General features: G+C 71.9%; 2 protein-coding genes across 2 annotated transcripts; one reads left to right on the plus strand and one right to left on the minus strand.

The window, feature by feature from the left end:
- Positions 1-1190: 1190 nt before the first annotated feature.
- LOC135317524 (zinc finger protein 329-like) lies at positions 1191-5261 on the plus strand. The gene is made up of 3 exons (XM_064473817.1): positions 1191-1378; positions 1902-2714; positions 4333-5261. Exons 2-3 carry the CDS (start codon positions 1904-1906, stop codon positions 5259-5261), a joined length of 1740 nt encoding a protein of 579 aa, XP_064329887.1. The 5' UTR covers positions 1191-1378; positions 1902-1903.
- A 1869-nt stretch (positions 5262-7130) lies between these two features.
- On the minus strand, positions 7131-9799 carry LOC135317651 (POU domain, class 5, transcription factor 1-like). Its single transcript, XM_064474081.1, is given in 4 exon segments — positions 7131-7371; positions 8156-8202; positions 8205-8316; positions 9677-9799. Coding segments are annotated over 4 exon segments (510 nt in total). The 3' UTR covers positions 7131-7143.
- Between the last annotated feature and the right edge of the window lie 858 nt (positions 9800-10657).

The following is a 10657-nucleotide window of genomic DNA, read 5'->3' on the forward strand; positions in this document are numbered from 1 at the left end:
GAGGATGACGCCCCCTCCATGGGTGATGGTCACCTGGGGATGGTCACAGAACCACAGCCTGGTGGGGGCTGGAAGGACCCTCTGGAGCTCACCCCATCCCACCCCCCGCTTGAGCAGGCCCCCCCAGAGCAGGGGCCCAGGGCCGCAGCCAGGCGGGGGGTGAATGTCCCCAGGGAAGGGACCCCACAGACCCCAAGAGACGCTGTTGACCAGGGCTGGCCCCAGCGCAGCCCCCTGGGGAGCACCGCGAGGGGCGCGGGACGCGGTCGCGTGCCCCCTGCCCTGGGTGTCCCTGCTCGAGCCGGGGGGTTGGGTCTCCGGAGGCCCCTCCCCGACCCCCACGGTCTTCTGGGGCTCTGGGGTCCTCGATGCTCCGTGGGAACCTCCCGCGTTGCTTCTCGCCGTGGTGCTTCTCCAGCGAATCTCAGGGTGGTTGGGGGTCCCCCCCACGAGGACCAGGGCCCGCCACCGTGAGGCTCCTTCCAGGGGTCTGCGGAGCCTTCACCGACTTCCTCTTCCTCACCAGGTGGGCTGGAGCAAACGCCCGCATCAGGGTCGCCGTTATTCCGCTGCCCCTTGATTTCTACCCGCAAGCTCTCGGCTTGTTCCCCTTCCACTCCTCCGGGGGTGCTGCCCCCCCGTGGGTGCTGCCCCCCCATGGGTGATCCCCTTGCATGAGTGATGCCCCTCCATGGGTGATGCCCCTCCGTGAGTGATGCCCCCCCCATGGGTGATGTTCTGGGTCAGAGGGGGGTCTCCTGGACATGATGCCCCCCCAAGGACCGTGCCCCCCATGCATAATGTTTGGGTTGGAGGGGGCTCCCCTAGATGTGGGTGATGCCCCTCCATGGGTGCTGCCCCCCCAGGGGTGATGTTTGGAGTTGGAGGGGGCTCTCCTGGACAAGATGCCCCCCCCACGGGTGATTCCCCCCCATGGCTGCTCCCCCCCCCAAGAAGCGACGCTCTCCGGGGGGCGCCGGTCACCCAAAGGTGACACCCCCCGAGGCAGGGACTCCCCCCTCCCCCACTGATGCTCGCCGGGGGGGGTGGGGGTGCAGCTGCCCCGAGGGTGATGCTCTCCCCCGGGGAGGGGGAGGGGACGGGGCTCCCCCGCCCCCCCCCGCCCCTCTGTGCCCGGGGGGAGGAGTGGCGGGGGAGGACGCCCCCGCCCCCGCCCCCCGCCCCCCCCCGCCCCGGGGGCCGGTTGCAGCCCGGCTGCGTGTGCGGAGGCGCAGGAAGGGGCTGGGACAAGGCTGAGCCGCCGAGCGGTGGGAGGGGGCGGCGGCGGCAGCGGCGCTGGGGACACCCCCCCCTTCACCCCCACCCCCCCCCCCTGCACCCAGAGCTCGGCGGGGCGGTGGGCACCGAGACAGGGGAGGTGGGTTTGGGGGAGGGGGGGCACCACCCGCGGGTCGCATCCCCCCCACCGGCGTGTCCCCCCACCGCATCCCCCCACCGCGTTGGAACAGCGTGGAAAACCCCTTTCCCCCCGCTTTTTTTAATATATACGGGGGGGAGGGTTTTTTTTGGGGGGGGGGCGCCGAAGCCCCCTCGGAGGGACGCGCCGGTGGCGGGGGGGGCTGCGCGCGGGCAGCGGGATCGGGCAGCGAAACGCCGGAGACATGAAATGGTGGGAAGGTCCCCGCTCCGGAGCCGGGTTTTCCCCTTGGGGATGCGCCCCCCCATCCCCCATCGCCCCCCAACCCCCTCCCCGGCTCGGCTGGGGGTCAGACCCTCGGCCGGCGGGGGCTCCGTCAGCCCCCCGCGGCGTCCGCCATGGCCGGGCGAGAGCTCGGCGCGACCGGGCGCGTTGAAGGGGCGGCCGCGGGCGCGGTGGTGACCCCCCACCGCCACCCCCCACCCCCGCCACCCCCCACCGTCCCCCTCTCTCGTCCCCACAGGTATGGGGTGGACGAGCAAGGAGAAGAACCCCGAGAAGGTCGTGGTGAAGGTGGAGCAAGGCGCGGGGGCGGTGGAAGGCGCTGCTGAAGATGAGGAGGCAACGCGGGACGAAGGCTGCGGGATCTGGAGGCCGGGAGGCGACGGCGTTGGGGTGAGGTGGGGAGAAACGGCCAACCAAGGCAACGCGGATGAGCTGGGCGGAAGCGTGTCCCAGCCGAAGCCGAAACCCAAGCGGAAGCTGCACAAGTGCGAGGAGTGCGGCCGGGTCTTCAACTGGAGGAACCACCTCGTCCGCCACCAGCGCCTCCACACGGGCGAGCGGCCCTACAAGTGCTCCCTCTGCGGGAAGGGCTTCAACGACGGCTCCCCGCTGCTCATCCACGAGATGCTCCATCGCGGGGAGAAGCCCTACAAGTGCTTGGATTGCGGGAAGAGCTTCAGCCAAAGCTCCCACCTCATCTCCCACCAGGTGGTCCACACCGATGAGAAACCCTACGTCTGTCCCGACTGCGGGAAGTGCTTCGCCCGGCAGCAATATCTCCTCATGCACCGCCGCGTCCACACGGGCGAGAGACCCTACAAGTGCCGGGATTGCGGGAAGAGCTTCCGGAAAAGCTCCGACCTGGTGAGGCACAAGACGGTCCACACGGGCGAGAAACCCTTCAAGTGTCCCGTCTGCGGGAAGGGTTTCACCCAAAACTTCCGCTGTAACGCCCACAAGAAGGTCCACAGCAAGGAGGGGGAGGGCGGCCGAGCGGCGTCGCCGCCCCGGCACACGCAGCAGAGCAGCCGCCAGACCACGGTCCCACCAGGTAACCTTGACTTCTTGGGTCCGTCCTGGTGAAACTGGCTTCGGTTGGGTTCGAGCTGCGCCCGGCGCCGGGCGGGAGGGTCGCGGGGGTGCGGGGACCCCCCGTTTGCTGGTGTGCTGTGCTACGTTGGGTGGTGGAGGCCTTGTGGGGTCAGCGAGGCTCGGTGTTGGGTCCTGCCCTTGGGTCACCCCAACCCCAGGCAGCGCCCCAGGCCCGGGGCAGAGGGGCTGGGAAGTGCCCGGCGGAGAAGGCCCTGGGGGTGCTGGCTGACAGCCGGCTGGGCATGAGCCAGCAGTGCCCGGGTGGCCAAGGAGGCCACCAGCCCCCGGGCTTGTGTCAGCCCTGGTGTGGCCAGCAGGAGCCGGGCAGGGATGGGGCCCCTGTGCTCAGCCCTGGGGAGGCCCCACCTCGAATGCTGGGCTCAGGTTTGGGCCCCTCGGGACAAGAAGGGCCTGGAGGGGCTGGAGCGTGTCCAGAGAAGGGCAGCGGGGCTGGGGCAGGGTCTGGAGCACAAGTGTGCTGGGGGGCGGCTGAGGGGGCTGGGGGGGTTTAGCCTGGAGAAGAGGGGGCTGAGGGGAGCCCTTCTCGCTCTCTGCAGCTGCCTGAGAGGGGCTGGAGTGAGGGGGGGGTCGGTCTCTGCTCCCAAGTCACCAGGGACGGGACGAGAGGGAATGGCCTCAGGCTGCGCCAGGGCAGGTTTAGGTTGGAGATTGGGAACAATTTCTTCACCAAAAGTGTTGTCAGGCCCTGGCAGAGGCTGCCCCGAGAGGTGGGGGAGTCACCGTCCCTGGGGGGGTTCAAACACCGCGCAGACGCGGCCCTCGACATGGTTTAGGAGGCCTTGGGGGGGTTGGGTTGAGGTTTGACTTGATGATCCTCGAGGTCTCTCCCAACCTTATGATGCGGTGACCCTGCGTATCCCAGATATCCCATATCTGGGAAGTCGTGGCCGCCGGGTGACGTCCCTGGGACTGGAAGAAGGGGAATGTTGTGCCCGTCTTTATAAAAGGGTAGAAAGGAGGGCCCGGGGAGGCGCCGCCCCGTCGGCCTCCGCTCGGTGCCGGGGAGGCCGCGGAGCGGATCCTCCCAGGCGACGCGGGAAATGCTGCCCACGGAAACGCTCCCAGGGCCGGAGCCCCTCTGCGGCGGGGCCGGGCTGGGGGAGTTGGGGCTCTCCGTCCTGGGGAGGCGGCGGCTGCGGGGAGGCCTCCATGCGGCCTCTTAAAGGGAGACCATAGGAAGGGTGGGGGGCGACCTCTTTAGCAAGGCCTGATGTGACAGGACAAGGGGGGATGGTTTTAAACTAAAGGAGGGTGGGTTTAGGCCGGACCTAAGGACGAAATGTTTCACGCCGAGGGTGGTGAAGCCCCGGCCCAGGCTCCCCGGGGAGGTGGTCGATGCCCCATCCCTGGAGACACCCAAGGCCCGGTTGGATGGGGCTCGGAGCGACCTGCTCTAGTGGGAGATGTCCCCGCTCGTGGCAGGGGCTTGGACTCGATGGCCTCAAAAGGTCCCTCCAGCCCAAACCGTGGTGTGATTCCCACCATCCTCCCACCTTGGAGACCCCCCCCGGTGTTGCAGGTGGGGCGGTCACACCTCGGCCCCGTTCTCTCAGCAGGTGACGGCGGCCACCGAGAGACTTCCCAGCCCGGAGACCCCCAGCAAGGAGGACGAGGCGGGTCCAGCTCGAGGATGGAGGGCGGGGGCGGGCGTCGGGGTCCCGAGGAGCACAAAGCCCCCCCGGAGCGGCCGGGAGCGGGGCCGTGGCCTGGCGAGGGGCCGGCGCGGCCGCCTCCTCCTGCGGCCGCCTCGGAGGCGCCCGGGGGGACGTTCCCCGGCGAGGAGCGGGCGCACGAGCGGCGGCGAAGCTTCGGCTGCCGGAAGAGCCCGGGCCACCAGCGGCAGCCCCGCGGCCACCAGCGCCCCGGCCGCGGGAAGGGCTTCGGCGAGGGCTCCGACCTCGCGTCCCGGCGGCCGGAGGGACCCGCCGAGCCCCGGGGCCCGGCGATAAGCCCGGAGCTCCTCCAGCGGGGCCCGCGCGCGGCCGAGAAGTCCCACCTCTGCTCCGAGTGCGGGAAGAGCTTCACGCGGAGGTTCAACCTCAAGCTCCACAAGAAGCTCCACACCGGGGAGAGGCCCCACAAGTGCCCCGAGTGCGGGCTGAGCTTCACCAACACGTCCCACCTCATCGTCCACCAGCGGATCCACACCGGGGAGCGGCCCTACAGGTGCCACATCTGCGGGAAGGGCTTCACCATGAGCTCCAAGTGCCTGGAGCACGAGAGGAGCCACACGGGAGAGGCTCCCTATCGCTGCCCGGCTGCGGCAACGGCTACCGGACCAAGGCTCCCTCATGTCCCACCTGAAGGTCCACCTGGAGTAGGGGGGAGGTGGGCGAGGAGGGAGCTGGAGGAGGAGGAGGAGGTTGGAGGGGGAGGAGGGAGGTTGGAGGGAGAGGAGGAGGTTGGAGGGAGAGGAGGAGGTTGGAGGAGGAGGGAGGTTGGATCACGAGGAGGGAGGTTGGAGGAGGAGGAGGAGGTTGGATGAAGGGAAGGTTGGAGGAGGAGGTCGGAGGGAGAGGAGGGAGGTTGGAGGAGGGGAGGAGGAGGAAGGTTGGATGAAGAGGGAGGCTGGAGGAGGAGGAGGAAGGTTGGATGAAGAGGGAGGCCGGAGGAGAGGAGGAGGAAGGTTGGATGAAGAGGGAGGCTGGAGGAGGAGGAGGAAGGTTGGATGAAGAGGGAGGCCGGAGGAGAGGAGGAAGGTTGGATGAAGAGGGAGGTCGGAGGAGGAGGAGGAGGTTGGATGAAGAGGGAGGCTGGAGGAGAGGAGGAAGGTTGGATGAAGAGGGAGGCTGGAGGAGAGGAGGAAGGTTGGATGAAGAGGGAGGTCAGAGGAGGAGGAGGAAGGTTGGATGAAGAGGGAGGCCGGAGGAGGAGGAGGAGGAAGGTTGGATGAAGAGGGAGGCTGGAGGAGGAGGAGGAGGAGGAGGAAGGTTGGATGAAGAGGGAGGTCGGAGGAGGAGGAGGAAGGTTGGATGAAGAGGGAGGCCGGAGGAGGAGGAGGAGGAGGAGGAAGGTTGGATGAAGAGGGAGGTCGGAGGAGGAGGAGGCTGGGACCGGCGCCCCCCCCCCAAAGCCAAGCTTTCCCAGACCTGCCAGAAACCGGGGGGGGCGAAGGGGAACCTCAGGGAACCCCGGAGGGGGGGGAGGGGGGGGCTGGTTCTTCCCCCCCCCATCGCGTGGGGGGGGGGTCGCGGGGGGACCCCGTCCGCCAGCCCAACCCCCCCCTCCCCTTTTTTGGGGCGTTTTCAGGTCAAAACCGTGCAGGCCTCGCGGGCGCGGCCGATCCCGCGAACCCCGGCCCGTTTGGGGGTCTCGGGCGTCGGCGGGGGGGGGAGGGGCGGTTCCTCCAGGTCCCGGGGGGGGAGGAGGGCAGGACCCCCCCAGGAGCGAGCAGGGGGAGGAAGGCTCTTCTGTTTCTTCTTTTTTCCTCTTTTTTTTCCCGTTTCCCCTCGATCCTGGTGGTTTCTTCTTTTTTTACATTTAATAAATATCCCGAAGAACGTCGTTGTGCGGCCGCGGGGGGGGCGGGGGGGCGGGGGGGGGGCGGGGGGCTGCAGCTCCCGGGCCCTGCTGGGGGGGGGGAGGGGGAGGAGGAGGAGGAAGGGCGGGGAGGAGGAGCTGGGCTGGGCTTAAATAGAGCCCCTGGGCCGCAGACCCCGATCCCCTGAAGCCCCCCCCAGCCCCCACCTGTCAGGGCCCCGACCCCCCCCCCCAGCCCCTGGAGCCCCCTCAGGCCCCCCTGCCCCCCCCAATCCCTCCGGACCCCTCCCCATCGACACCCCCCATCCCCCCAAGCCCCCTCCCAGACCCCCAATAACCCCCAGACCCCCCCCCAGAGACCCTTCCCAGACCCCCCCAAGACCCCCCATCCTCCAGAACCCCCTCCCAGACCCCCCAGAGCTCCCCTTCCATCACCTGGAGACCCCTCCCAGACCCCCCCATCCCCCAGAGCCCCCCTCCAAGACCCCCCAGAGCCCCCCAGTTCCCCCCAAGACCCCTCCCAGACTCCCCCACCCCCCAAAGACCCCCTCCAAGACCCCCCAGAGCCCCCCAGTCCCTCCCGAGACCCCCTCCAAGACCCCCAAGTCTCCCCGAGACCCCTCCTAGACTACCCCACCCTCCAAAGACCCCCTCCAAGACCCCCCAGTTCCCCCCGAGACCCCTCCCCCACCCCCCAGAGCCCCTTCCAGGGTCCCCGCCATCCCCTGGAGCCCCCCCCCCCCCCCAGTACCCAGGACCAACAGGGCCCCCAAATGGGGGGGTGTCCCCAATAATTTGGGGGGGGCACCCGGACGCCTGGGTCCCCCCAATGAGACACAGAGCACAGAGCACAGCTTTATTTGGGGGGGTGGGCAGGGGGGCCCCCCTCAGCCGTGTATGGTGGGGGGGGCGGGGGGCCCCAGGGGGGGAGGTAGAAGGTGGTGTAGGGGGGGGCCGTAAGGGAGGGGCGGGGCAGGGGGGCCGAAGGGGGGGTTGGGGGGGGCAGGGAAGGGCGGGGGGCTCCCCCCGGCACCCCCATTCCCCGGGGGGGCCCCCCCCGCCGTGCTGCTGCGCTTCACCTTCTGCCGCCGGTTGCAGAACCAGACCCGGACCACCTGGGGGGGGGCAAAAGGGGGGGGTCGGGGGGGGCCCAGAGACCCCCCAACACTGTGCTGCCCCTCCCGGCCCCCCCCGGCGCTGCCCTCCCTGTCCAGCCCCAGTCGTCCCCCCCCAAAGCCCCCCCCATATCCTTGTGTGTCCCCCAAGATTCCACCGGAGTCCCACACCCCCCCCCAAGCCCCCCTGTGCCCCCCCGGGCCTCCCCTGGGGTCCCACCCCCCTAAAGATGTCCCACCCCCAAAAAGCGCCCCACACACACCCCCTTTAGGGTCCCTCCCCCCAAGGCCCCCACCCGGGGTACTGCCCCCCTCAAGCCCCCCCCGTGCCCCCCCGCCGTACCCACCCCCAGCCCTCCCCGTTGGTCACCACCCCCAAAAGCCCCCCTTTGCCCCTCCCTTGGGGTCCTGCCCCCCCCAAAGGACCACCCCTCGCCCCCCACTCATGTCGGTGCCCAGCCCCAGCCCCCCCAAACACCCCCCCAGGCCCCCCAGACCCCCCCCCCAGCCCCCCCCCAGCGCCCCCCCCAGCCCCGCTCACGTCGGTGCCCAGCCCCAGCCCACCTGAGACCCCCAGCCCCCCCCAAAGCCCCCCCCCAAAGCCCCCCCAGACCCCCCCCCCAGCCCCGCTCACGTCGGTGCCCAGCCCCAGCCCACCTGAGACCCCAGCCGCCCCCCAAAGCCCCCCCAGCCCCCCAGCCCCGCTCACGTCGGTGCCCAGCCCCAGCCCACCTGAGACCCCCAGCCCCCCCAAAGCCCCCCCAGCCCCCCCAGCCCCGCTCACGTCGGTGCCCAGCCCCAGCCCCGCGGCCATTCGCGCCATCTCGGCCGGGGGGGTTTGGGGCAGCGCCCGAAGGCGGCCTCGAGAGCCCCCCGCGCCCCCGGCCCGATGCTCGTCCTGCGCCGCCGCCGCGCCTGCAGGGCCGCCGCCGCCGCCGGGCAGAGCTGGGGGACAGGGTCACCCCGAAACCCGGACCCCCCCCGGACCCCCCCCGCCACCGCCGGGCAGAGCTGGGGGACAGGGTCACCCCGAAACCCGGACCCCCCCCCGGACCCCCCCCGCCACCGCCGGGCAGAGCTGGGGGACAGGGTCACCCCGAAACCCGGACCCCCCCCCCCCGCCGCCGGGCAGAGCTGGGGGACAGGGTCACTCCGAAACCTGGACCCCCCGTGGACCCCCCCGAACGCCCAATGACCCCCCCACCCCCTGGTCCCCCTATGGCCCCTCCCCAGACCCCCCAGGACCCCTGCAAGGTCCCCTTGGACCTCCCCCGGCCCCCCAAAACCCCCAGGACCCCCCCTTCAACCCATGTCCCCCCAGGGCACCCTCAGTCCCTAATGACCCCCCCCCGACCCCCCCCCGCCCCCCACCTCCCGCAGGCCGCCACCGCCGGCCGCCCGCAGCCACCATGACCCCCCATGACCCCCCCAGACCCCCCATGACCCCCCGACCCCATGACCCCCCATGACCCCATGACCCCCCGACCCCCATGACCCCCCCGACCCCCACCTCCCGCAGGCCGCCGCCGCCGGCCGCCCGCAGCCACCATGACCCCCCATGACCCCCCATGACCCCCATGACCCCCCCGACCCCCCCCGACCCCCATGACCCCCCCGACCCCCCACCTCCCGCAGGCCGCCGCCGCCGGCCGCCCGCAGCCACCATGACCCCCCATGACCCCCCATGACCCCCATGACCCCCCGACCCCCCCCGACCCCCATGACCCCCCCCGACCCCCCACCTCCCGCAGGCCGCCGCCGCCGGCCGCCCGCAGCCACCATGACCCCCCATGACCCCCATGACCCCATGACCCCCCCGACCCCACATGACCCCCATGACCCCCCCCCGACCCCCCCGCCCCCCACCTCCGCAGGCCGCCGCCGCCGGCCGCCCGCAGCCACCATGACCCCCCCGACCCCCCATGACCCCCATGACCCCCCCGACCCCCCCCGACCCCCCCCGCCCCCCACCTCCCGCAGGCCGCCGCCGCCGCCGCCCGCAGCCACCATGACCCCCCCGACCCCCCATGACCCCCATGACCCCCCCGACCCCCCCCGACCCCCCCCGCCCCCCACCTCCCGCAGGCCGCCGCCGCCGGCCGCCCGCAGCCACCATGACCCCCCCGACCCCCCATGACCCCCATGACCCCCCGACCCCCCCCGACCCCCCCCCGCCCCCCACCTCCCGCAGGCCGCCGCCGCCGGCCGCCCGCAGCCACCATGACCCCCATGACCCCCATGACCCCCATGACCCCCCCGACCCCCCATGACCCCCATGACCCCCCCGCCCCCCCCTGCCCCCCACCTCCCGCAGGCCGCCGCCGCCGGCCGCCCGCAGCCACCGCTCCAGCAGCGGCCGCAGTTTGCACATGTTGCGGAAGCTGAGCTGCAGCGCCTCGAAGCGGCAGATGGTGGTTTGGCTGAACATGCGCCCTGGGGGCAGGGGCAGGGGTCAGCGCGGGGTCAGGGGTCAGTGCGGGGTCAGGGGTCAGCGCGGGGTCAGGGGGCAGCGCGGGGGCAGGGGGCAGCGCGGGGTCAGGGGTCAGGGGTCAGTGCGGGGTCAGGGGGTTTGGCTGAACATCTGCCCTGCGGGGTCAGGGGTCAGCGTGGGGTCAGGGGTCAGCGCGGGGTCAGGGGGCAGCGCGGGGGCAGGGGGCAGCGCGGGGTCAGGGGTCAGGGGTCAGTGCGGGGTCAGGGGTTTGGCTGAACATCTGCCCTGCGGGGTCAGGGGTCAGCGTGGGGTCAGGGGTCAGCGCGGGGTCAGGGGTCAGCACGGGGTCAGGGGTCAGCATGGGGGCAGGGGTCAGCATGGGGGCAGGGGTCAGCGCGGGGGCAGGGGTCAGCGCAGGGTCAGGGGGCAGCGCGGGGGCAGGGGTCAGCGCGGGGGTCAGGGGGTCAGCGCGGGGTCAGGGGGCAGCGCGGGGGCAGGGGGCAGCGCGGGTCAGGGGTCAGGGGTCAGTGCGGGTCAGGGGGTTTGGCTGAACATCTGCCCCTGCGGGGTCAGGGGTCAGCGTGGGGTCAGGGGTCAGCGCGGGGTCAGGGGTCAGCACGGGGTCAGGGTCAGTGCAGGGTCAGGGGTCAGCGCGGGGTCAGGGGGCAGTGTGGGGGCAGGGGTCAGGGTCAGTGTGGGGTCAGGGGTCAGCGCGGGGTCAGGGGGCAGCGCGGGGTCAGGGGGTTTGGCTGAACATCCGCCCTGCGGGGTCAGGGTCAGCGCGGGGTCAGGGGTCAGCGCGGGGTCAGGGGTCAGCGTGGGGTCAGGGGTCAGCATGGGGTCAGGGGTCAGCGC

Source organism: Phalacrocorax carbo, chromosome 26 (genome assembly GCF_963921805.1).
Source record: "Phalacrocorax carbo chromosome 26, bPhaCar2.1, whole genome shotgun sequence".
In the NCBI taxonomy this organism is placed as follows: Eukaryota; Metazoa; Chordata; class Aves; order Suliformes; family Phalacrocoracidae; genus Phalacrocorax; species Phalacrocorax carbo.